This window comes from Terrapene carolina, unplaced genomic scaffold, assembly GCF_002925995.2.
Source record: "Terrapene carolina triunguis isolate 2854851 unplaced genomic scaffold, T_m_triunguis-2.0 Scaffold113, whole genome shotgun sequence".
In the NCBI taxonomy this organism is placed as follows: domain Eukaryota; kingdom Metazoa; phylum Chordata; order Testudines; family Emydidae; genus Terrapene; species Terrapene triunguis.
In genome coordinates this window covers 22538447-22566267 of record NW_020664464.1, presented here as the reverse complement: position 1 = coordinate 22566267, position 27821 = coordinate 22538447, and the positions used below count along the sequence as shown (strand labels likewise).

The window sequence follows — 27821 nt, the reverse complement described above, 5'->3', positions numbered from 1 at the left end:
TTTTGCGCCGCTTGGGGTGGCAAAAACCCTGGAGCCGGCCCTGCTTACAAGTCCATTTGGCTAAGGCTTTTTTCTAATCAAATGGGTTTGATTCTAATCAAACTTTCATTGGCTTTAAATTGGTTTAATTGAGAGTGTAGAAGCAGGCAATGGCTGATTGTCATGGAAAGAGGTGGGAGTCAACCATCTCTGCAGCACTCCTCCCAGCTGCTGTTCCTACACTCTGCAGATAGCTTTCAATGGAGTGAGGAGACCTCCTTGGGGAAAGGAAGAGTGTACTATGTATTTCATCTCCCCCACCCCCACTGCAGACAGGTTTAGTTTTGCTTATTGCCATTTCCAGTAACCTTTCTCCTGGGGTGGGCATAAGTCCTGTAACAATTAGATTTCTAGTACCCTATAGCCTGAACCTTGTGAAAGTCAAAACCCTTCCATGCTGCCAGTGTTGCTGCCCCAATCGTGAAAGAATGTGTACCAAAGTTAGATGGGTTGAGATTGCAGTAGGCCAAAGCTTTCTTCATTACCTCAGCAAACTGTTAGTTTGTCAGGAAGCTGCTATCCCCATGAATAGAGAGTGGACCCGGCGCCTGTCTCTGTATGGCCAGCACAGAGGCATTCAGCCACACATTCCCGTTACACCACGGAAGCCCCTTTCCATTCTGGTCCATTTTAGACTACCTTAAGCATAACAACACTGCTCTGGGTGACAAATATATATATCTGATAATTCCAGTGCCTGCCTGGATGTGTCCGCATCCGACTGAGGTACCTAGAAGTGCCAACAAAAGGCCACAACAAATGCTGCCTTAAATAAAATGGCCTCTGTCCCACAACTTCATGTCCTAGGTAGAGAATTTAATAACCTTGCAAGAATGTTTATGGTTATGGGATGCCTGTCGCCTCTGAACCATTCCTTTAAGAGTTTCCGCACAATGAAATCTCTGTGTGGGACTGGGTAACCTTGCACCAAAGGACAGGCCAGCTACCTGGTGGAGAGAGCTAACCCAGAGTGCACCAGTGACTTCACATATCTCACCACCTGGTGCCTAGGGATGAGCCATAGATGCTGGAGCCCTTCCTGAGTTCAAAAGTCTGAACTCTGTAAGGCAGGCCATATAATTACTGCCTGTCCTTGGGGCAACTGAATTCTCAACTAGTCCCAAGTCTGTCAGATACCAAAGATCTTAAGTTGGTGGGGCAGCAACAATGGATCTCTCCTGTCAAGTGGGGCAAACTGCTGAAATCTGCAGTCTACAGCCTCAAGGTGAACGGCCCTAGCTGGGGTCCTGCTTCCTGTCTGCTGAGATCTCCCTGTCCTAGTCTGCTCCTCAATCCCCTTTCTCCTCCTGCTCCCCAACTCCTGCAACTCTTCATCTTCATCAGAGCCTTCCCCTGGTTTGTATCCACTCCAAAGGCCTTAGGAAATTGATTATCTTGTTCCCCATGGGATGGTGACCCTAAACCCACAATTCCCCCAATAAAATGGTGTTCTCAACCACCTCACAGGCAACAACTCTTAATGCATCCAGGAGGGCCAGACTGGGGCCCTCCATGGCATAAGAGAGAAGACCCTCCTCTACAATACCTGGCCACTCCAATGTTCCCCTTTCCCCCAGGAGAACCTGCCCCAGCTATAGCTGCACAGGGACAGGCAGCTGCAGCTGCCAGCTTCCCCAAGTCTCTGTCTGTGACTGCTGCCTTCCCCACTGAGTGAGGTCCACAGCATCCCACCATGAGCTGTGGAGGGAGGGAAGGGGACACCACATCTTGCTGGGTCCCAGGTGAATGGCTCTGGGAGTGTGCACCTGAAGTGCCTTCTGCTGCACTATCAGCAGTAGCAGGTGTCCGACATGCCTCATACTTCCCTGCTCATGAGCAGGGAGAGAGGGTGGGGAAGCAGCACACTAGTAAGTCCCAGCAGCAGGACCATGATGGCAGCAGCAGCTCCACATATCTGTCACCTGCAAGTAGGGACAAAGTGGGGAGTGCAAGGCATTGTCAACCCTCCCCCAGCAGAGCTCCTGCTCCTGGAGCAACTGTGCTGCCAGGATGGGGAACAGGGGTATTATCCCCATGGTAAGACAGACACCCCTCACTTGAAGTGCACCCTACAAACACAGGGAAGGGAGGTTGTAGAGCTCCTATTTACTCTCCAGACGCTGCTTCTCCTATGTGCAAAGCCCACCTCAATTCCTCTTTGTTCTGTCATCCAGAAAATGGTAGAATCTGGGAAGTGGAAAGAACCCAGTCCAACAGTAAAATCTTGCTGCTGCTTGAACGGAACCAAAGGAGCCTTCACATGGCCTGGGCTATGTTTTAAATGAATGAAAGTGGAGAGCAAGGGACTAATCAACGCCCTTCTTCCCCAAGCTAGCCAATGAGTGGCTATAGACTCTGAAGAGGAGGGACACACCTGCATCCCCTCAGTGTGTGTTTTCCTTCCCCATTCAACTGTGGCTGTCCCAATCACTTCTGGCCCCAACAAGTTCCCCATCCATTGAGGGGGGTGAGTGACATTTGACTCATGACAGTGATGACTGCAATCCCTGTATGAGGGCAGGTAGCTATGTGAGCAGTAGTTCTTCTCAGGGAAAGAATGGTAATCCTTTCCCTGCCAACCAAGATAAGGGTATGTTCCCAACAAGCTCTATTTACACCTTCTTTACACACACAGTGGTAACTAAAGGTGAGATTTTTAAGTCAGTTCAGTTAAACCAGTGCTATTCTGAGTGTGAACACACTGAAATTGTTTGTAACCCTTTCTTAGACCTGTAAATCTACAGGCACTAGCTAAACCCATATAATGAGTTTTAAACTGCTATAACTGTCCACACAGAAGTTTGCACCATTTAACTAAATCAGGTTTTAAAATAATTTAACTTAAACCAGCACAATTTCTGTGTGTAGATAAGCTTTTGGTAGCTGTTCATAATCAATCAGATGAATTTGACATTTTCAATCTGTTTCTTCATATCTAAAAAGGGAATAAAATTTGTCTGGCATAATTAATATTTGTACAGAACTTTGAACAGTAAGAGTTGATTATTAATTATTGTTAATTTTTATTAATAAAGGAGTGATGCAGTTTCAAGACCATTGCTCTGCTTCATTGAGAAGTAAAATATAGTGACTTTATGTATACTACTGTAGCATTAGGAGTTCTAGTCACGTACCAGGACCCCATTGTGCTAAGCACTGTACAAATATAGAACAAAATCACAGTCCCTGCCCCAAAGAGTTTATAGTCTAAGTACAAGACAAGATGCAACAGATGGATACAGACAGACTGATGGGGAAGTACAAGTTAACAATGAGACAATATTCATTAGCATGATAGGCTGTGGGCTCAGCACACCAGCACCCTAACTGTTGTCGGGGTTTTTTTTAGGCATCAGAGCAAAGGAGACTTTAGAGGAGGGTTTTGATGGTGGATAATGAGTTAGTTTTGTGAACATTTATGGGGAGATCCTCCCAAATGTAAGGGACAGCATGGGAAAAAGCATGACGGTGCTTGTTAGAAAATTTAACAAGTGGACAATGGAGGCGGGCATTATGGACCAATCATAGGTTGGAGCTGATCTTTCAGTTCTGAATGAGAGATGAGAGATAGAACGGTGCTAGACCGTGAAAATGAAAACAAATAGCTTCCAGAGAAGAGGAGCCAATGGAGGGAGGCAAACAGAGGGGTGACATTGTCCAAGGGACAGGCTAGGAAAATGATCTTTGCAGCAGTATTCTGAATGGATCTGAGCAAGGCAAGATGGCATATATTAAGGCCAGAGAGAAGGATATTGCAGTAATCAAGACATGAGATTGAGAGATTAGAGGATACATGTGAATGCATATGAAAAGCTGTATCTTAGGCTAGGTCTACACTACAGCGGGGGTCCGACCTAAGATACGCAACTTCAGCTACGTGAATACCGTAGCTGAAGTTGCGTATTTTAGGTCTGCTTACCTGGCGGTGAGGACGGGGAAAGTCGACCGCTGCCGCCGACTCCGCTGCCGCCTCTTGCCGTGGTGGATTTCCGGAGTCAACGGCAGAGCGATCAGGGATCGATTTTATTGCGTCTTCACTAGACGCGATAAGTCGATCCCAGAAAACCGATTGCCTGCCGCCGGACCCTCCGGTAAGTGTAGACAAGCCCTGAGAGAGGTACTCAGAAAGAAGCAACAAGATTTAGATATAGCCTGGATGTGAGGAAATAGTGGCAGGTGCAAGATGAAGATGACATCCAGGTTAAAGGCCTTGGAGACAGGCAGGATGGTGGTGTTGTCCACTGTGATTAAGGAGGTAGTAGGGAGGGCTGTGGGTGGGCGAGGAGCGGAACTATTAGGAGCGCTATTTTAGGCATGTTGAGCTTGAGCTGACAGTTGATATACACAAGGAGATATTAGGCAGGCCAACATTTTGGTTTGGACAGGAGACAGATCCGGAGCAGAGAGGTATATCTGTGAGTCGTCAGCATAGAGATGGTAGTTGAATAGTGTTTGCAGATGAGATTACCCAGAGAAAAGGCATAGAGGGAGAAGAGAAGGGGACCAAAGAAATCCCTGCAGAAAGCTGGTGGGTGCATGAGAAGGATTCTCCATGGGACACACAAAAGGAGTGATTACAGAGGGAGCAGGAGAACCAGGAAAGGACAGTCATGGAAGCCAAGGGATGATGTGATTTCACAAAGATCGTTTACAGTGGTGTCAAAGGCAGGTCAAGAAGGATGAGGCTGAAGTACTGGTTCTGAACATTAGCTAGGACGAGGTCATTAGAGACTTTGGTGAGAGTAGTTTCAATAACAGACAAGGGTCAGAAGTTGGAATGTGAGGGTCTCGGAATGAACTGCAGGACAGGAACTCCACGTAGAACTTGTAGACAGTGCATTCAATAATCTTAGACATGAAAGGGAGAAGAGAGTTGGGGTGGTAGTTGCAGAGACAAGTGGAGTCAAGGGTGTGTTTTTATTTTGTTTGTTATGAGAGTGCATGCTTGTATTGCAAGGGGAAACAGCCAGAGGAGAGTGAGAGGTTAAAGAGAAGAGTAAGGGAAGGATTCAAGCTCTTAATAAAATCAGCCTATTAAAACCATGGTGTTTGTATTCACCTATACAAGTGCTGCAGTGAAACAGCTGCTAATCAATAGTTGCTTAAAAAATCCTACTTCTGTCCACCAGCCCTGCATTACTGTTTAAAACCACAGTAGAATGGCATTTAAAGGCTGGTTTTAAAAAAAAAATGTTATGGCAAAAATTTGCAATTTTCACATAATTGGAATTCAATGAGTCTCTGCAGTAAATATGTAGTATCCAATTTTACTATGCATCTCTGAGTCACTGGTAAAATATGTTCTGAGTCTCCTATATAGCTGTCTTCGTTTACTGTACATGTAGGTGTCGTCCAGAGAGTTCACATGGGACATATTTTAAACTCTTATTATTTCACCAGATTTTTTATTTATTTTAGTCAGCAAAGCTAGTCTAGGCACACATGCAACAAATGAACAATACAGGATACTCATCTAGGGGAAAAGTTTCTACAAACTTGTAGTACCGGATGTAAACCTAACTATTCAGGAATTTAGCCAAGACGTATCCGTTTAAGGGAAATTCTATTGGCAAAATATTTGTTTGCTATGTTTAATCTTATTATTTCTAGTACTTGCATGAGTGTGGGAAGTGACAACTTTTGAAATAAAGCCATGTAACCATTTGTTACTCTCTTCGCTTTGCCATTTAGATTGTTAATGAAGGCAGCAAGAAATTTCATGAAATATCATATTGTTTCCTGTTTTCCCTACTGATAATTTTTGTCAGAAGTAAACATGTTTTACTCTTGTAACTAGATAAGAAAGAGGGCTCTGAAATTGTCGTAGTATTCCTAGAACTATATTGAAGAAATCCCAGGCACAGAAAAGTGATTATGCAATGAAAGAATATTAAATTAAGCATCCTCGCAGCAACTACTTATCAGTAATAAATAATACAAATATTTTTAACTTTCTAATACTTCTGTTCCAGCAGAATAGTTGGCCAGTATACTCCACCCACTTTGCAATATTTAGTAGCACTACAATCTTGTATTTAAATGATTTCACCAGAACGTTATGTTAGTTATTCTATATATTCTGTTTTTTTCATGTTTTGAAAATTTCACAGTGTAAATGAAAATATCTATGTTACAGACATGCAGCCAGATGTATCCCCTGCAGACACAGAAATATATCCACTCATGCTAGTGGATCAATGCTGACTGTTCAGACCACAGTTTCATATGAGGATATAATAGTTGTGTCAGCAAAAATGTGCATGTAGCCATTGTGCCCACAAAACTATGTACAAATGCTGAATTTTGTACAAGTGTGTTTTTAATGCACCATTTAAATTTAGCTCTGAATGTCAAAAATGAATAGTGTTTCTGTTTTGCTAAGTGACAGTCATGAAAGTCTAGACAGTGTAAAAAGTCAAGCAAATAAAATAATTCAACATAAAATTACACTTGACAGGAATTTGAAACCCGTGAAACCTTAATTATCATCATCATTGTTGGAAATTGTCCAGGAGAGAGGTCAAACAGAAGTCTCTTGATTGCACTAGTTCCTTTTTTAAAATTGTTCTCTTAAGATTTGTGTCTGCTAACCTTCTGCACTCCACTGAGGACAGATAGATGAGGCAGAATTCAAAACAAGCTCTTTGTAGAAGGAGGTAGTGTAGGTGGGAGAACTTTATCTTTATTTTATGAATCATCTCAAAATACACTTAGCAAATGAGCTGAAATGCTGGTATAAAATACCTATGTGAAAAGTGCAGAGCTACAGTGCACCACAAAAGTAATTCCCTCCCCCTCCCCCCAACACATTATTTTCAAAAACATGCCATTACTACAAATGGTCTGGAAAGTCTAGACTTCAGATATGTTATTTTGTTTAAGAGAGTAAATGAGTGAAATTCACACACAAGGATTATTAAATATCCAAATCTGTTTTTATTGGCAAAGGATGCCAGGTTTTCTATCCTACTCAGTTTTTCCATCGTACTCACAGTTAGACAAAGGGTTTTTCCTTTGAAATGAGCAAGCAGTGTCCTGCTGAGGTCCCAGTAATGTTTATTTAAAAATTGTTTTGAATTAAGCAGAAAGTGTCTGATGAAGGTGTTAAGTTTTATATTTTGCCACATCCTATCCAGGTTTTCATTTCACATGGTAAGACTGAGTTGGTCATCCCATTCATCACATAGCAACAAACTAATGTACAGGTATTTACTGATATGGTAACAACTTCCAGCACTGTGAAGGTTATGAGCTAATTTCTGTGCTTAGACTGAGCATACATTCTATCAACTTTGTAATATTTGGTAATGTAGAGGCTGTGACTGCATGATTTAACTTGGACAGAGCTCAGAAACTTATTTTCTGTAAGCATATCTTTGGGGCAATTAATATTATGTGTTACCCAGAATTTGTTTTTTAAATTAAATTTGCCAGCACAGATGAGTTCTATCCACATTCCAGAGTGGAATGCTGGGTGGTGAGTAGACAAAGGGCTTTGAAAGGGCAATACTTTTTATGAAGGTAACCCAAGAGACAGTTAGTAGGTTTTTTTTTCCCCTTTAGTGAAGCAGGAAAGGTATCATGTTTAACAGGTACACTAGATTGGACCAATATTCATTTTTAACATTTCACAAGCAAGGCATCTGTATGAGTTCCCAGTATCTGAGGTCTGCAGATGTTTTTTGTTTGACAGATATGCTGATGATGGAAAGGAGTAGTGAATCTGTAAAAATAATATGATTCCATAATGTACATATTTATGAGTAAGAGCATAGTATAATATGTATTTTCCGTGAATGTACTTTATTTCTTTGCAGAATGAAAGAGGGATACATTTTAATTTAAATATTTTAGTTACATTTGAATATTTTTGCTTTGCAACTTACTATAGTGAGTTAACTGCATGTCCCTCAGCAGACTAGCAACTGTCATCGATTTTAAAAAAAAAGTCATTAAAGACAGACAAGAAAGAAATTCAGCAAATCTACATCTGTTGCTGTAGCATAAATATAGTCAGAGGAATTCAGGTTCATTATTTAATTCTTCTTCTTTCACTTTGTTTTGTACATTTGTACTATGATTGTGTTCTTTTTCTTTTGATTGACAGAAAGTAATGATATAGATCAGGACACAATGAAGGCAAACTCTCAGGGGTTTATTGGATGTCTCTCTTCAGTGCAGTTCAACCACTTTGCTCCTTTGAAGGCTGCATTGCACCATACCAGCTCAGCACCAGTCATTGTAAAGGGACGCTTCACTGAATCTAACTGCGGTACTTCAACTGGAGCTGACTCAACATCAAGTGAAACAACCCATTCATTTGCAGGTAGCATATGGGTATCACTTGTTTTACCTTCTAAAACACAAGAAGTGTTCTCAGAACTTCATTCGTTACCGTCTTTTAATGTGGGTATACATGACAGGGGTAGATTGAAAATGTGCTCTGTTCTGTTTGTTCTTCTCTTCCATTTTTCTAACCTCTGTCATTTCCTCTTAATGTTTTCACTTTCCTGTTCACCTCCACATAGTGTGATTTACAACATTGATCTTTAGAACCATGTAGACCCACACTAACTTCACAGTTCCATACTGTGTGTGAACCATAACCATATATAAGTATCTTGAGAATCCTCCTTTCTACTTGTCTGTCATTTTCCTTTTTTTTTCTGTTGCAGATCATTCTGGACCAATAGATGAGGGAGAGCCCTTAGCTAATGCAATCCGAAGTGACTCTGCAATTATTGGAGGTAATAGGGACTATAAAAGCTTCACTGGAACCATTTTTTAAGTTAACTTTGAATCTTTCAATGCTAAAGTGAAGTCAGTGGAACTTTTGGGTGCACAAGGAAAACAGTGTCAAATTAAAAGAAGCTCCGTTTTACTACAAAGTGTTAGGAGCTGAGTGAAAAAGTCAAAGTGATGTTTTAAAATATCATTAACTCTTGTCTACTTATTATATTAGCTTATATAGTGACAGTTTATATAAATATTTGAATACTCTATTGATGCACAGCATTTTAAGAACAGTTTACTAAGCTGCTTAATGCAAGTATCTATGATATGGATACCTACTTGGATACCTTAGGGCATACAGCATATTTTCAAGGAAAGAGCATTTTTATGGCTTTTTGGCTTTTACAATGATTCACTTTTGCCAATGGAGCATGTTCAAAGTGAGGAAGCCCTTTGTTAAATAGATCTCAGCAGCACAGCTTTTGCCTTGCCTTTATGCTTGAGAAAATGGGGAATTTGCATGGCTTGAATGCCTGTTGTACCCCAAGGCAGGTTTCATTTTGGTTTGCCATTCAGTGCAATATACTCATGGATTGAGCTCCATTTGCACTGATTTTCAGTGTTTCAAAAAACTTGGAAAATAAAATCCACATTAAGATGTTAAAAATATAGTTAATGTTGATCAGAGTATTGTTTTTCTTGATTCTCCTTACAATTTCTGCTGATCTACCTAACTGCTTTTTCAGTAAAATCACATTTAGTTCTTGTTTAAGCACTTTTTAAGAAAATCTGTTTCTATTAAAGGTTCTGCAGTGGGAGAATCATACACAATTTGATCACTCAAAATGAAATAAAATGGCACTTATCTTGTGTAAGTCTCATTTTATTTTGTTCAAGGTGTACATTATATTGTCAATAGAAAACCTTGAAATTGAGTACTATGGATTTGGAGTCGGCAAATCCAGGTTTTGATCGTGGCTCTTGCAGAATTCTCAGAACTTTTGAACTGAGCTGCTAGAAAGCCTAACAATTTTCTCTCTTCAGAAGAATAAACTTCAGAGAAGTCAAGCAAGTCTGATAATGTGAGTCTGGGGACAAAAAACTCTCGGTAGAATTTCAGTTTCCACAAATGGTGCTGGAACAAATATATGACAGTGACATTTCTTTAAATAGCTACCCTGTGAGATTCTATCCTGTGAGAGTTTTCTGATGGTATTTTTTTTCTTTGGAAGAGGAGAGATGAAGGAACTTCTCTTTGGTCCTGAAAATGGTTTTTCTGCTATATCATTCAGTGATTCAATTTCAATTAGTGACTTGTACTGAAAAAAGAGGAGTCCATCATTTGTCTTCTCTGGTTAAATTTTGAATATGTTTCTTTTGCAAGGGCCTTAAGAGCCTGAACATACAAAGTACAAAATTCAGTGGAATAAAACTACCAAATCTTCCCACCAAGTATAAGGGATTTATAACTACAGAATATGCAGTCACATATAGAACTGAAATGATGGCATCCTCTACCCAATATTGCAGATGATTAATGGCATATTGTCCACACAAGTCACTTCCTTAAAACCACTAAAACAACAGTTGATCAAAGGTTGCCTGCTTAAATGGTAGTGCTAAAGTCTGCAGTTTTAGGGCAAAATCTGGAATATTTTCGGTTAACAGTGTTGAATACAGAAGGTTGACAGTGCTTTTACTTTTGTTACTAATGTTTGGGAGAGCCAAGAAATGTCTTGAAATGACATTAGAATTGTATTAGAAATGTCCTGAAATTATATGTAGTGTCCTGAAATGAGTGGATAATTTTATATATGGTAAAGGTATGAAAAGAAAAGTATGAGGTTAGTATTATTGGTACCAGGTTCAATGAATAGTAATCAGATCTGAGGACTTCTCAACCAAAAATTATAGAAAATAAAATAGATACTTCTGCTTATGGCTTTAGGACCTGATCCAACTACTTTTAAGATTAATAGAAAGACTCATTGATTTGACTGGGGTTTGGACCAGGCCTCAGCTAGCCAAACAAAATATTTCTTTCTTTTACAGTGTGTTTTCCATATGTTACCAAACACTTTGTATAGCATGGACATGCACAGTTCAGTCACTTCATCAACCTTGACTCTGCCTTGTAATATGACATGCAGTAACCAAAGGATTATGGTTAAGGTCTCATAGTGTTTGCAGTCCCAGATTAAATTAAATCGATGTTTATAGATAACATCTTTTTTCCCCACATTTTTTCTCACAGTGTCACTACTGAGCAGAGTTAAGGGTTTCTTAATTGTGTTGGGTTTCTTAATTGTTTGGGTTTCTTAATTGTGCATTTCCATGTCTTAACATTTTTGAATTTCTTTTAAATTAATCCTTAACTTTGAATTTCCTAGGTTTATAATGCCTGTTTTGGGAATAACTGCAACATCCCTGTAATGTTTTTCACCCTTAACTTAAATTGGTACTGTCAACCTTAATTAGATTTATATTGTACATAGCATGTTATATGTATATTTGTCACAAACTTGAGAGGGTCTTAGAACTATCCTCTATTCTGGTATTTAGTCATTCATTTGTCAAAATTTCCTTGTAAATCAGGAAGACTATTCAGTACCAAACTATTATGTCTTCTCATAGGAGAAAATTAGCTTCACTCCCACAAAGTTTGAAAAATAATGGCCTATGGGTGTGAAGATGAGTGGGCTGAGGGGGTGAAATCCAATATTTAACCCAGGGCTGGGATGTGAGATTGCAGCACAGACCCTCTATGACTGCTATTCAAGGCTATAGGGCCACCACTCTAGCCAGAGGGGCCACTAGGTTAATGTAAAAGTGAATTCCATAACCCCCTCACCTGGGTCATCTGTGGCCCACTCCATCATCAACCTTCATTCCCCTTTTTTGTGGGAAGTGAGAAGTATGCAGATATATTTGTACAGCCTCATGCAGGACCCTATGGTACGATAAAGTCATGATTAAGAAACTGGTGGTGTTCCTTTGTGCCATAGATGAATTCCACCCACAGACAATTTCTGTCAATGGGGATTTCAGTTATTTTAGTGTCACTGAGTAACATTGATTTGAGAAAAAAATGCTACTTATGGGCTCAGCCCTGCAAGAAAAGGTTAATTCAGACAAAAAGGGACTGAGAACCCTCCCTACCAAAGGGCCCCTCCAGCAAACCAAAGTGTCACTCCAAACAAAGGTGCTTCTGAATCAAGCACCTTTCCTAGGTTAATTTGTTAGACAAACTAATGGGGGTAGGGGGAAATTATAAGGTGCCAATCACTGTGGTATCGAGGCATTTGAGGAGTCTTATGCACACAGTTTAATTTTTCATTCTAGTGAATACAAATTTGTGATTATTATTATTATACTGAAATGGAATTGTCTCAGCCAATCAGATTTTTCAAGTTATGCCATTCCTTCAGTTCTGATTGGTTCTGGGTGTCTGGTTTATCTAGTGTTTGTAATTTTCTCAGTAATAAGCAACAGAGAGTCCCGTGGCACCTTTAAGACTAACAGATGTATTGGAGCATAAGCTTTCGTGGGTGAATGCCCACTTCGTCGGATGCATGTCAGTAATAATATGCTATTCTAATATTCTGCCAATCAGAGTGAAGATATTTAGATAATCATAGTGTAGTTCTTCACAGCAGAATAACTGGATTGTGAATATGTAAATCTGTCTAATCTGCACTCTATAATCCATCCACTCTGATTGGGTCCTATACTCAGAATCTCCAAACCATTTGCTCAAAGGCATTCTGTTGACTTAAGGTGACTTTGCATCAGGACATGCTCCTTCTATTCTTTCTACAGTTTGTCTGATCCTGATACCACTTTTCTCTAGAAGACTGGTACTGCAGATTGCAAGGAGTTTGGCCTAAGCAGAAATAGGATACCTGCTGTGAAAGATCTGTAATTGTTAACTCACCTAAAACTTTAACACAAACAAACATCCATTTGATTTTTAAAATCAGTTACTTAGCTCTCCACAGAAACCCTTTGCTGCACATACTAAAGGTGTTAGGGTGGGGAAAAAAATACCATAGTCTGAAATCTCAAGCCTACAGTTGTAGCAAGGGAAGAAAGGAAGATGTTCATGAACCTAAAAACACTGCAATTTTAACACAGTTTAAGGTGTTCTACTCTGATAAGTAACATTAAACATGCGATTTTAAGGTTTTGTGTTTGTCTGTCACTCAATGATTTCCAAATCAAATGTTCTCAGTTTACAAATAAAATGATTTTTTTTTCTTACTGTCAGCACTGCAAACTCATTTCAGCTTCTGAAAAATCAAATTGGGTTCTTCTCATCTGACACATCATCTCCAGTAATATCAGTTATACAGCCTAGTGACTGCTGTACAACTCACTGGATGTTGATGTTTCCTAGTCTTGGGCCTAATTCTCCACTACCTTACATCTTGTTTAGTCATTTATATTTGTACAACGTGAATGTTAATTGCTACCAAATCAGAATGGTACCACACCCACTTTGTACTCACTGTGTATCAATGTAAATGACAACTCGAGGTGCAAGGTAATGGAAATTCAGTCCCATGGAGTGCAAGCATTAACAGCATCCCATAGATACAAAGCAAGTGTGAGTGGCATGTCTGGGATAGTCACATGCAAGCTGGCTGGTGCTTGATTTGCACCCACTTCCCTAAGTATAGGATCTCTAAGGGTGCCCTGGAAAGCACCAGGATGTGGGTCATCCTCCTTCTAAACATGATTGGTCAGTAGAAGAGAGTTGGGATCTGTACTGGGTTAGGCAGATAAAGGAAGGGGAAACATAGCTACTCTTGCACACACAATTATTTCTTCCACAGTTTACGTCACTCAAAGGTCAAATACCCTGACTGTTTGTGCCACCGTATATGTTGGACCTTTAATGTTTAACTTTCTAATTTTAGGTTGCAACTTTGGTACAATTTTGCCTCCTATTTCTTGTTTTCATTTTCATAAATAGAAAACAACTGTAGAGTAAGCACCTCAACTCAGACTATTAACTGAGCAATGGCTGAGAACACCAGCAAGCTTTAGGCACCTGCAAGTCTTAAAAGCCCATTGTACATTTACTGTATATTCAGCCATAATGAAAAACAAATATACAAACAAAAAATTAGTACCTAAAAACATGCTAACTTTTGGGGGTGAGATTCTGTCCTATTGAAGTCCTCTTTGGGAGTTTGTCATGGACTTATATGTGGTCAAGATTTTACACTTGGTTCCTGATACTGGGTTTTCACATGTGTCTATATCTGTCATAATTACTTACTATGTAGGAAAGATACTTAATTTATGTGCTAGATACATTTTAGAGGGTTATGTTTTTAAGTGTATTAAAACCATAATTGTTTTTGAACTCCAAGAGACCCTGAAGTTCCCACTATTTTTAATGTAAACCTCTCTAGTTATTGCTATTGAACACATTAAGAGTGGCGTACACTACACGTGAGTGAATTTTTTCAACCAAAACTCTTCCTTGGTGAAAAATACAGATTTGGGTTGACTCACAAATTTGTGTTGATTTTTGGCAAATTATTTTGGTTTAAAAAAACTAGTACAACAATTCAAAAAAAGGTTGAAATGTTTCATTTAAACATTTTCAAAACAAAATATTGTGATTTTTCAATCAAAATGACTTTTTGTTTTGAAATTACCTTTGATTTATTTTAATTTAAGAAGAAAAGTACACTCAAAAATCAAAATGAAACATTTAGTTTCAAATCAAAATGTTTAATTTGACATAAATTATTTTTTTCAATGTTTCAATTTGCTGAAATTTAAATAAATTAGTTCTTGGGTTGACTTGAAACTGTTTTATTGTAAGTGCCATAAAACCAAAAAATCAATAATTCACACAGCTCTAGTGTACACGCAGGTTTTATGCTGCTTTAGTTATATCAGTTAAACCCCTAATACTAATATAAGCACCTTTCTACAGGTATAATTGCATTAATACATAAGGGATTATACCACCTTAACTCTATTGCTTTAGAAAATTGTGCATAGATAAGCCCTCAGAGTATGTATGTGCTGTTACAGTAAAACAAAACAGTGTACATCCTGGTGTATCTTAATAAAGATCATGCAGTCAGTCTGCACTCAAAACATCAGTGAGATTTCTATATATAGAGAAAAAATTCACAATAAGGTCCTTGTAACTTAATATAAAATGAAGCATTTTGAAGATGGTAGATTTTTATGAGATGATGACAAATGGCCAAATCATTGCTTTTATTTTAGAACGGATGCATTGTTTTCATTTACGCTATGTGGTTGATATGGAACTGTAAGCATTTCTCTCTTTCTTGCCCTACCCTGTTACAGGAACTGTACTATAAATCTTCAGTACTGGCAGCTTTAATCCTATCTGCCCAATCTATTTAGTCTCCTATATGGTGATCATCACCATGGTATCTGAGTGCTTCCCCAAATTATAAGTGTTCAAAGATATTTCTCTCACCCTTTATTTTTCCTCCATTCAGCAGGCTCTGGACTACTGTGTTATTGTTGTGATGATTGGTGTGGTGCTGGTATTGTGTGGCAAGACTAAATCAAAAACATCTGAAGAAGTAGCAAAGCCAATGCTATCCATGGAGCCACAAATGTTCCTGTTCATTCAGGGACCAGGCATGCTCACACCTCACCCATCACACACAATGACACAATCCTGATTACAGGAAGGAAAAGAACCCCACATTTTTTTCACTTAGGGGCCCAAAGAACATGTGGTCTTTTTCAATCAAGCATGTCTTGATTATTATGACAAACATCTAATAGTAGACTGTAACGATACAGTGTAGATGTAGGGCTTGATTCAGAGTAGGTGGCATAAGTTAGGGCTGTGAACACCTGCCCACCCCAACTTGTGCTTCCAAAGGAAACTACATATGAATGGGGATTTTCTTCGAAGAGGGGAGGGCAGGTATTGGTACTGGCACCATCATATCTGGGGACGGGAAGCGTTAAACTCTGGCTAGATTCCATAAAAGGATGTCCGGGGAGGTATTGAATTAGCACTTCTTCTGAATGCTCCTCACTCCTTGCATTTTCTGGCCAAGCCTGTTCATTTGTGGACTGCACCATTTTGCTCTGAAGTTCTAGTTTCATTGGGAGTTTCAGGGGGATTGTTGTCATACTTCCATTTCCCCTCTTGGGGGTCCCACCATATCGGTTCTACAGCACACACTGGTTGAACCTCGGCTATGAACCTCACTTATTATTTGACTAGTATATCTGATTAATTTTCTCTCCTCCTCTCTCCTCCCTAGGTGTGATAGCAGTTGTGATATTCATCCTGCTTTGCATCACTGCCATAGCTGTACGCATTTATAAAAAAAAAAGCGTATATAAAAAAAATGAGGCAAAAGGATCAGAAAATGAGGACAGTGCCGAGACTGCCCTGAAATGTGAGCTCAGCATGCAAAATACAGTCAACGAAAATCAAAAGGAATACTTCTTCTGATTGGCATTTATGATTTAATTTAATATAATAATGTGACAGTCTGACTTTCTTGCTAAGCCAGGGGCTCTCAATGGACAAAAAAGCTCTTGCACTCAAAGTAAATGCAATGGATTTGAGACCTATTATACTGCATATGTTGAGTCTCAGTGATTGCTATAGGAGGCCTCTTTAAATTACATGCATTCCTTAGCTATTATACCGTAAATGCATTTTATGTAACAGTGAATTAGATATTGTAACCAATTTCATTGTTGGTAGTTTCCGACTGTTCTGATGTGACCTTCTACAACTGAATTTTAACGTGAATGCTGAATATGGTTTTTAAGTGGGAGAATCGTTAAGCTATTGCGCCCATCCATCTCTTTAAAATCTGTGATTCAGGCATTTTGTTCAAGGTCAAAGTTGAACTGTAACGTTTACTTGAGAAACTCTGCTATGTTGCTTTATAGTGATCCCCCGTGGCTTCCTGATATTGAATCCCTTTTCCACCACTGTTGGCCAGTGTCAACTTCTACTCGTGAGTCATCAAGCCAGATACCCAAAACTAAACAAAACCCTTACTTATTTTTCCATGTGAAATGACCAATGATGACATTAACAGATCAGTTTCTAACCTGGCTATAGAGAATGGGGTAATTGGATCCATTTGGCCCTTTTTATTCAATTGGACACACTGACAATCTTTAGCTACTGAATTTAATTTTGAAGTTTACAGTTTTATCAGGGTGCAGGCTGAAGTGTGCACAAAGTGTGCCACTAAATTATAGAAGCTCTTTCATCACGTGTTTGGCAGTGGATTGCAGCAAATTACCACATTATTTGCATAATCCAGCACCCTCTGAGTGCTGCTTATTTGTAAAGATGAGTAAAATATCATTCACTTATTGATTATCATTAATAATAACAGCAGAAGGTGGACAAATAGAGTACCTGGGCTGGTAAATTTTGGAAATTTATCAATGCAGCCTAAATGTAATTGTCTCCCTTCACTACAAAAGGTATGCTCTCTGAAAGCAGTAGATATATGATCTTCCAAGTCCCGAGGTTAATTTGTATAAAATAAAGGAAATCAGTTTCTCTTTTTGATCCTGGTAAGATAAGACATTTTACAAATAGCACACTTCCTGATGCTCTAATTCTCTTGCACTGCACTCCATAATAATACCTAATAATACCTCAGTGAGATATTACAGTAAATTATAATAACTTCCCTTCAAAGCCAAACATATAGAATAATTAGGCCAAATTTTCAAAAGTCTGGCCTCTACGCCTGAGCCATTCTGGGACATAAGCTTTTCTGGAGTTACTAAGCGTTGTGTGTCTAAAACCTGGATTTAAGAATGCAAATATCATTTCTGTCTGAAAAGATAGGGATGGGATTTTAGAAATTACTCAGTGCTGACCTAACTCTGCTTTCATTGAAACCAATGGTAGTACCCACTGAGTCAATGGGTATAGGGTTAGCTCAACTCTGAACACTTTTGAAAATCCCACCCTAGATGTCCAAATACATTATCTGAGCACAAAAGTTTGGCCAAAAATGTGCATGTGTAAAATTGCTTTACAGAAATTATGGGTGTAAATTTAGAGGGTGAGTAGAGGTCTCTTTGAAAATATGTTCCTTTAGGTTTGTTTTCCTTCCTCACTTTTATTAACTCCTCACTGGAGTCTCACAGTCCCTTTTCTACTGTCTTCTTTACAGCTCCTCTTCATGTCTAGGAGTACATTTCTCCCCTTCTTGTTGACACTGGGAGCCTTTTCAAACACACATCCTTTAGGCACACAGTCTCCTTCTGTCCCTCTTCTTTATTCAGTGCTGAGTTTTTCCTACATTTCCTGGGTCATAACCATTAAACATTGTTTTATTGCAATTGCATCTAGTCTGGTTTAACCTCTCCCTCTTCTCCAGGGCCGTAGCAACAAAGAACGTGGCCCCCTCCGAACGGTGGCCCCCTCCGAACATATGTCCGGGCGGGGCCCCTTACAATGCAGAAACTGGAATGCGGTATTTATTTTGCCACTTTTAGGGGCCCCCTTCCTTGCGGGGCCCCCTCCGGTTGGAGGGTACGGAGGGCGCTCGCTACGCCTCTGCTCTTCTCCCCCTGCCCCAAACCTGTTCTCTAAAGAGGGAAGCACCTTGTCCCTCTTTAAAGCCCTGAGCCAAAGAGTATTGAATTCAATGGGTATCTTTCCATTGCCTTCACTGGGCTTTGGATCAAATCCCTCTATCACTAATGACTCTGCCAATATTTTCCCTCCTCCATAGCACTGGTATGAATGTCCCACTCTCCTCTATTCATTATGTGCAACTGCTATTCCAAATAAACACTTGATGTAAGAACCCCATTTAAGCTACCTATACCTTTACCAGTCAAGGGTGCAGCAGTGACCATATGGGACAGGACTAAACTCTTTATGATATTGGAGATCTCAATGTGTTGGATGCTGCCGCCACAAAGAAATATTTGATTGAATTATAAAAGAGACACTATACTTTGTGGGCACTTCCCACATACTTTTCAGATTGTAATAGGAACCCAAAGTGTATCAACACCAGGACAAGTTGGAAATATACAAATTTAACATTCCAGTTACCTGTTGTTTCTTCCTCCATTTGTTTGTTTTAACTTTGTTTTTGAGTGTCAAAATGGAAAGAAAAGCTGCTTCTTTCACTTTCTGTCAAGAGAATGATTGTAGTCTTTCATTATTCATTGATGGGTGTTTTTTTTTAAAAAAAAAAGGCAACAGGAAGGCCATAGCTCAGTAAAGACCCATTTTGCAAAATAATTAAATATGAAAAAAAAATCCCTGTGTGAATGACACACTATGTTTAAGAACTTTTATGGCATTTTACTGTGTGAAGAAAAGAAAAAAAAATGGGTGGTGGTTGTTGAATGCACATCTACACATTTGTAGCATACCGTAATTGCATCTCTCAGAAGGAATAAATGCCCATTTTCTGCCATAGAAAGACTGATCATATATTCATGGATGGAGTCCGGTATATACAGGTTCAGAGTCAATGAAACAACATTATCCACTATTTGCTGCCTTCTTATGGGTACAACAAAATGGTGGCACCAAAGTGCACTGATACATTGTACACCATTGTGCTGTCCCTTCCTTGACTCTCTTATCCCAATGTGTAATCTTTTGCCTCGCTCTGTTAATAAAACAATTTTTAAAAGAAAGTGAGGAAAATATTTTTAAAAATTTGTATAAAAAAGTTTAAAACTTAGGACAATATACTGATTCTCTCTTCTTTTTTTTTTCTTAAAGCAGTAAAAAAAAGTAGAAGTGCATATAACATACTGGTGAGTGTGGTTATTTATAAAAATGCTGTGCATCCTAGACCTAGTATAGCATGTCTACTATGCACTGACCAATTTCCATGGCAAATACACTCCTCTTTAAGTTGTATAGACAGTAAACAGTGGCATGAAACCTGAGGAAATTTGTAATGCTTTGTGTGGGCTAAGGCTGCATAAGGGCTGCAATCATTTATACATCCTATATTTAGTCAATCATTGTAAAATAATAATTGTTTTTCATTCATCTTCAAACAAACACTTCTGTTGGTGCATTGCCCAAGCCTGTGTAACATACTAAATGCAGTGAAAGTACGCTACAAACATTTAATGAGAAACACGTCATACAGCCCAAAAATTAACACTGATGCTAATATATACTTATGGAATGTGGCACAGGATGAACAAAATAATTATTACAGCTCAACAAGTGACTTTGGAAATAAAATGCATTAACTTGAGAAAACTTGGGAAGGTCACACATTCATATTGAAGCTGTAACCGTACAGAGCTATGCAGTGCCACATTGTATTATCAGGAAAATGTGTCTTCTTGTTTGCAACAGAAAAAGAATTTAATTCACAAAACTTCATGTTGCGAAAACATGACTCTCTGGGGAGTAGTTGCAGAGCATGCAAAAATGCCACATAATTGAAGTGATCAGAAGTTTATTAATCAGGCCCTAATTCTGCAGCACCAAACACAAATGAATCCCTGGAGCTTCTGATCATTTAATGAGATTGAGCACTATTAGTTAGAAAAACTGCAGAAATCAGTATTAAATAAAAGGATAAAATTGTATAAAGGCAAACTGACAGCACAAGGAACAACATCAGAATATGACAGGGGTATTTATGGTGCAAGATCTGCTAATTAACCCTGCTTGTTTGCCTCAGTTCTGTTCTGGAGGGACTATGGCTCAGATCTTCAAAGGTATTTAGACACTAAAGGAGAGAGAGTTAGGTGCCTGAGTACCTTTCAGGATCTGGGCTTGTGTGACTTCTCAGCCCTTTTTATCTCACTGCTTCAATTGCCAAAGAGAGGAACCAACTGGTGCTAGTTGTGGTGAAAGTTTGGGGGAACTGAAATGAAACCATGACCTCATTTCATATAAATTGCTAGGTCCATTCTTTTTGACCTGTGATTAAATTCTGCCTTCAGCTATTCGTGTGCAAATACATTGCTTTAAATAAGATTGAATTGGGGCTAACCAAGGCTAGAGTTCTGGCCCACAGTCTCTACTGATCTAGGCAGTATATGAACCCATGGCTTAAAGGTGAAAAAGCTCCATTTCTATACGTGAGTCTCCTGTACCATCTAGTCAGATACAAGGCCAAGGGTCTACACCAGCCCTAATACTTTACACAATGATTGGAAAGAGTGAAATGATGGACAGTCCAGTGTGTAATGTAGTGGGAAATAATCCACATTCTTGCAATATTTTGGACAAACAAGCAATTAGAATCGCAATGGATTGTGTATATGTATCTACTTCAAGCACAGCTCTATTAAACAATCAACCATGTATTTTTCGGGGGGGGGGGGGGGGGAGGGGGCTGCATCTCCAGCCTTCCCTTCAGAAGATTGTTTTGCAGATTAAGTGAGGCAGTGGGCTTTACTGAAAGCCCCTAAAATCCTACATGAGGCAAAAGAAGCAGCCACCCCAAATCCCCTTAAATTCCAGGTGGAATATGGAGGAATCAATGGCTGTTGTGTTAGACACCAAGCACCCAGCAGCACCCATGTGAGCCTGAGTACTGGTTGGGCTATATTTTCAGATTTGAATACAAAAATCTGTGTGCCACAATGCTCACTAAAATTTGAATCCTCTAACTATTCTGATGTGATACCCACTACAGAAGACACGAGTGTACAATTTTGTACCCCCCCCCCCATTTTTTAGCACAATATAGTCTCCTGTTTTGTTTTTTTGGGGGGGTGGGTTATTTTTGTTTGTTTTAGAAAACAGTTGTATGCTGCAAACAGTTGATGTGGCCAGCATTAACTAGAAAGTATCCAGCATAAAGGACACTGGGCCAAGAAAAAAGGGTACTGAACATGACCCTCTGCTACAATATCAGTGAACTGATAAGTGCCTGTTTAAAAGTGACATAAGTAATTATCAGACATTCATCATATTTCTGTGAATAAAGAAATGTGTGATTTGAACTTTAGACAAGGAACCAGGTACTTCAAATTTTACCCCTCACGCCCCGCTCTGGCCTTGTGGAAACCATTAACCTTTCTGCTCGATATGTATAATAGGGAGAAAAATAGTTGGGTTGTGTGTAGGTAGAATTATTAATGATGTAAAGCACTTTGAAGCTGAAAAATCACTACATAAATGATAAATATTATTATAATGGAACACAGCATCAATCTTTTAAACAATATGTTAATTACCAATATTTTTTTAGCCAATTTGTTTCAGGAGTTTATTCCTTGTCTTTACATTGATTTTCCTCTCCTATTCTGTGTGTAAGGACAGATTCACACCTGAAAAATTATTCTTGAACCATTGCATAAGGAGCAAATATACTCACATGCCATGTGTTCCACATGCCATGTGTTAGCAGCAATCAGTGCCCAGCAGATTCGTGTAAGTGGGCAATAGTTGAAGCGAACAGGATGGATTTAATATGGATAAGCACAAAACAGAGCACAAATTCCATTACAACAAAGTAGCTGCTAGCAGTGAAGCTGTAAGATTTCAGAATTAGCCAGGAGTGAATGTATAAAATGAGTAAATTACTCCTTCACTAAGCCATGTGTACTCTAGCCTAGGGAAGTTGTCCAGTTTAAGGTACCTGGGCAGCTTCTCGGATGTTCTTAGGCTCCTTGGGATATTGAGCTCTCCCAGATATTATCCCTCCTTCCCCTAGTCCTCTTTTCTGCTTCATTAGCCCTTTCTAGTACTCTTCTAGTCACCCTGGCTGCTCTCTATTATCTCTACCACATTTACTGTTGCACATTTAAAAAAAAAAAAAAAAGCTTTACTGTAAACTAATAGCTGTAAATCCATTCTACATATATAAATTATAGATCCTGCATATCGCCTCACATATGTCTTGCACTAAGTGGCATCAACAGCACTTCATTAAATAACTAAACATAAGCACATTCTGATATCTTTGCAGCAAAAATAAGCATTTCTTGTTACCTTTAACACAGCTACATAGTGTCAGCAAGCTAATGTTTTCTATATTTTGAAACTGTGCTCTAAAATGTTGATCATCATAACAAATGTGCACTTAGTGAGGTCACCAATAAAAAGAATCCATATTTGTCAGAAGTTATCACACAGAGGTGTATGTGATATCTTACTTCTTTCTAATTGTTAATGTCAGCCAGTATAAATCTCCCTTCATTGACGTCAATGGAGCTACGCTGATTTATACCCGCTGAGGATATAGTGATGCTGTAGTTGGGGGAAGAACTTAAACAATTTGTGTTTTTACAGCCTTTCATGTCTATTATAATCTTGCATTGCTTGAACAGCCATACCTCCCACTGAAGTCAATGTGAGCTTTGGAAGAAAGAGGAATGAAGGCCCATTATGTGTGATCTGTTTATCAGCAACAGACACAAATTATAGCTATACAGTGATTGTATGTGGGCAAGACAAGCAAGGCTAGGCTAGGGGGGACAGGGAGGGACCACAACAGCTAAATGGCCTTGCTCCAGTCAGAGTCAGCGGTGTTCAGCTTGAGAAGACCTCCAAGGAACCCAACAGCAGTGGGCTGTCCTGGATACCCTCGGCATGGCTGGTCTTGGCCCAGTGAACCACACTACACTTGAACCCATTAGGCTGGCTCTAGAGCCGGCATGGAAGCCCAAAGCCAAGTAGCTGTTCATCCTGCCTAGTGATGATGTGAGAGTTCCTGGTAGTGGCAGCATCTCTCTCCTGTTTGGTCCACCACCATGAGCTCAAGATGATAGCAGCTGAATGGAAAGTGTGCAGCACTGTCCAGGTAGGATTGCTACTACAGAGTCAGTGACAGGGTACTTCCTGTTTATCCCTGGACATTGGGAAGTGACATTTGCTGTGCCTTGGTGACCAGTTTATTGGCAGCATTCAGATGCTGATTGTTAGGGCTGGTCCACACTGGGGCGGGGGATCGATATAGGAAACGCAACTTCAGCTACGAGAATAGCGTAGCTGAAGTCGACGTTTCCTATATCGAAGTAAAAGTACTTACTTCGGGTCCACGCGGTGCAGGCAGGCTCCCCCGTCGACAGCGCTTCCTCCTCTCGGCGAGCAGGAGTTCCGCAGTCGACGGGGGAGCGCTTCTGGGATTGATCTATCGCGTCCAGATGAGACGCGATAAATCGATCCCAGAAGATCGATCTCTACCCGCCGAATTAGGCGGGTAGTGTGGACCAGCCCTTAGATGAAGCAATATTGGCTAGACTGGTAACCATATAAGTTTTGATGGCTTCAATGTGCCTGGGATAATTCGCATGGTATAGTTAAACTAGTATGTTCACTAGTCTGGAGATGTTTGGTGGTTAGTGCATTTTTTCTTCAGCAAATAAGTAAATAGTATATGCCCACTTGAGTAACATTGAAAGTACTTTTTAGAATGAAAATGCATTTTTTTTAAATGTATGCCTGTGCAAGTTAAAAAAAGTAGTTCTATAGTGTAAGTTTTCTTCAGTGAATCCTGGTGGATAGTAACTGATTCATGTATGATTCAGTTTAAAATATGATATCAAACCTCTGAAAAATGCAGCAAGTCCAGATTTGCATTGAAGTGCAGTATAGCTTTATATTTTTATAGAAGATGTTTTGTACATTGCTGTATTTGTGTTGTATGTGCTGGGCTCCCAGAGCACAGAATACGTAAGGGGAATGAGAGTGCAAAATGATAAATTTTCTATTATGATAATTGTTTTATAAACAGCTCTGGAAATGTTTTCTTTTATAAAGCTCTGTATAGATATATTTTCATTTGGTATAACAATGTTTATTTGGATTGTGTTGTCACGGACATCTGTCAATTACTTTTTGTACAGCATGCTTAGAAATGCTTTTTTATTTTATTTTTTACTTTCAGATTGACACAGCTATTTATTTGGCACAATAAAGTATTTCCAGGTGTAAATTAAGCACAGCAGTATATATTTTCCTCTATAGAAAGTAACAACAGTGGGCAACAGTACCCCATTACACTGTGAATTTTAAATGTTTATAAGTTGCTTTGACAGTCTTATTTTATGATTACAAATAAACCTATTTAGTTAGAATCCAATTAAGAAAGTGTTAGTGAATGCCTGTTATTCTGTACCCCATGATAGCTAAATGTTACATTTTTAGAAATGAAATGTTTTAAATGAGACACATAATATATAGAGTGATAGAAATTTTGCCCTTGTGTAGTACCTGTTTACCCAGGCACTTCCTAGGGATTAACAGTCCTTTCTCCATTGCTGTAGTCATCTTTAATTTCCTTTAATACATGGTAATATTCTTAAACTAACTACATTTACAATAAAACATGTGTTATTGGCAATAGCTCAAGCTGGCCTTTCTGCATTTGCTCACCATGAGGCCTCGTTGCCTTTCATACTGGTGTAGGTGCTAGTTTGCATGCTTATAGCAAATTCCATTCTATAACATGCAAGGTACAGAGCATGCCAGAACAATGCCAGGTTTAATTACATGTAGGATTTTTTTAAAGCAATTATTGAGTTGGTTATTTAGAGATAGATTGTGCCTATGTGATATAGCCCTGCAGTGGGACAGTGTGAAAGCACATTACCTAAGGAGGAGTATGTGGAGTCATCCAACACACTTGCTTCTATACTACTCTGAGGATTGCATTTTACTCCCCTTGAGTAACTGGGCAGTTCTGCAGGCTGGTGTATTGGGAAAGTAGAGCCATGGCACAGCATCCTCCCAATCAGTCCCTATCCCTTTTGGTGCACTGTGTGCCCCAGAGTGTTAGGGATGGAGTAGTTCCTTAAGCCATCCTAGGACTAGAAACATCTGGCTCTTAGTAATATAGGGCTTAGTCTGACTGAGGGCATTACCTTAATGGGACTTGCATAGGTCCATAGTGCAACAATGTTTAGGCACTCTACATATATGTTAAATAATATGCATTGGTCCAAAGCTAAAATTATGTATAAATTATGTATAAATGTCAAAAAAAAAAAGCCGCTGAGCCATTTCTGGTCTCTGCTATATAAGATTTATGATAGATACTTTAGAGGCATCCTAGAGGTGGCACTGTCTAGAGGAATTGACACATGGCTAGGAGTCAAGAAGCCTTACATTCTCATTGCAGTTTAGCCGCTCACTTGCTGTGTGGCCTTGGACAATTCACTTCTCTGTTTCAGTTTCCACTCAGTGAAAATGAAGATTATAATATTTATCTTCGCAGCAGGGGGGTGTTGTGAGGATGAATTAGATAATGTGCAGTTTATTTTCCATTAAGTCATTTCAGAGTTAATTTAGACATTTTTTAATTAAGAAGAAATAGAGTCCATTGGTTATTGTTGCAGCAAAGTGGCAGAAGATGAAGATAACCTATTCTATTTCCCACCAGGATCCATTACTGAATTGTATGGACTTGTGACTATGCGAAGCATACATTTTAAAATATTCAAACGCCAGAATAAGTTTAGCCAGACTACATGTATGACTAAGTGAATTGCAGTATAACTAAACTACACATAAAAGCATTTTGCACAACATTTTCATCAGGAAAAGAAAAAAAAACAAAAATTATACAGCTAGTGATGGGGAGCTTTAATTAGTTTCACAGTTTGGATGCTTATCTGAAATATCAGAACCATGTTATGAAGGACCCTATTGGAACATATCACCCTCTGTCGCCATATAGTTCATTTGTCTATGAGAAATCTGTGCCTGATGATCCCTAGCACTCTGAAATTTTGGAACAGCCTTCCGAGGGAAACGGTGGGGGCGAAAGACCTCTCTGGCTTCAAGATTAGGCTAGATAAGTTTATGGAGGGAATGGTTTAATATGGAGGGAATGGTTTAATGAGATAACGTGATTTTAGTCAATTAGGTAATAAAGTGCCATCACTGGTAAAATGTGGGTCTGGCTAGAGAATCTTGCCTGTATGCTCGGGGTTCTACTGATCGCCATATTTGGGGTCGGGAAGGAATTTTCCTCCAGGGTAGATTGGCAGAGGCCCTGGAGGTTTTTCGCCTTCCTCCGCAGCATTGGGCAGGGGTCGCAAGCTGGAGGATTCTCTGCGACTTGAAGTCTTTAAATCACGATCTGGAGACTTCAACAGCTGAGTTAAGGGAAAGTGGGTGGGTCAGCTTTTGTGGCCTGCATAATGCTGGAGGTCAGACTAGATGACCATAATGGTCCCTTCTGACCTTTAAGTCTATGAGTCTATGAGTCTATGAGACGTAATTAATGGAGTTTTATTGGAGCAAGGACTAATGGACTGCTACTCTCTGGGATCTTTAGTAAATGGACCTCCCACTTCTGCAATATCTTTTGGGGGCTGTGGTGCTAGGTAACTATACTGGACTCACAGATTCCTGCTGATGCTGACACCTTTACTGTTCTCTAATTTAATGCAGCCGTGCCCTCTTAAAAAGTGAGAAAATACCTTTCTACTAGTCCTCTTGACCACATATGGTAGGCTCAGCCAATCAGGACACCAGAATCAATACTACCAGGCTGATGTGACCTACCACAATGAACTAAACCAACTCAGAATACAGAAAAGCAATGTAAAAATTGTCAAAATCACTCCAATTTCATAAAGCCAAAACCAAGAAAACTTTGATTGCAAATATTTTATCCCACTCTATTGAAAACTTAATCAATCTCCAAGTTTTCTCTCCCTATGCTGATTCAGTGATGCACTTATGTACACATTAGCATCGGTGGACTGGCACCTCAATCCCCATTTGTTGTAAAGTGGATTATCTGTAACACATCTCATAAGTCACCAAATAAGAATACCAGTAAACTAAGTAGTTTAAACTTTGGATTAAACAAGTGGGCAATGGGATTCATGCATTAGATAAATAAGTAATACCCATTTTACAGAGGGAAAAACTAAGAGTCAGTGCAAAAGCTATCTCCACTGATAATTTTGGTCTAACCAATTAGACATGGAAATAGAAGTCTGAAGCTCTATGTTTTAAAGCAATGTCTTTCAGTGTACCTTGGGCAAATCAACCTCTCTGAGCAGTATATGTGTAAAGTACTATCAAGCTCATCAGTGGCTGTAATAGAAAGAGAAACTCAACTAGCTTCCTTTCCTATGCT

At 39.3% G+C, this 27821-nt stretch overlaps 1 protein-coding gene across 1 annotated transcript in view; it reads left to right on the top strand.

Annotated features, from left to right (window-relative positions):
- The window catches only part of LOC112112200 (contactin-associated protein-like 4), a 308184-nt gene extending 291902 nt beyond the window's left edge, over positions 1-16282 (top strand). The window contains exons 22-24 of the mRNA XM_024208012.2: positions 8147-8365; positions 8715-8786; positions 16056-16282. Coding sequence (XP_024063780.1) covers positions 8147-8365; positions 8715-8786; positions 16056-16249 — 485 coding nt within the window. The 3' untranslated portion in view covers positions 16250-16282. The remainder of the gene's footprint in view (positions 1-8146; positions 8366-8714; positions 8787-16055) is intronic.
- The last annotated feature ends 11539 nt before the right edge of the window (positions 16283-27821 follow it).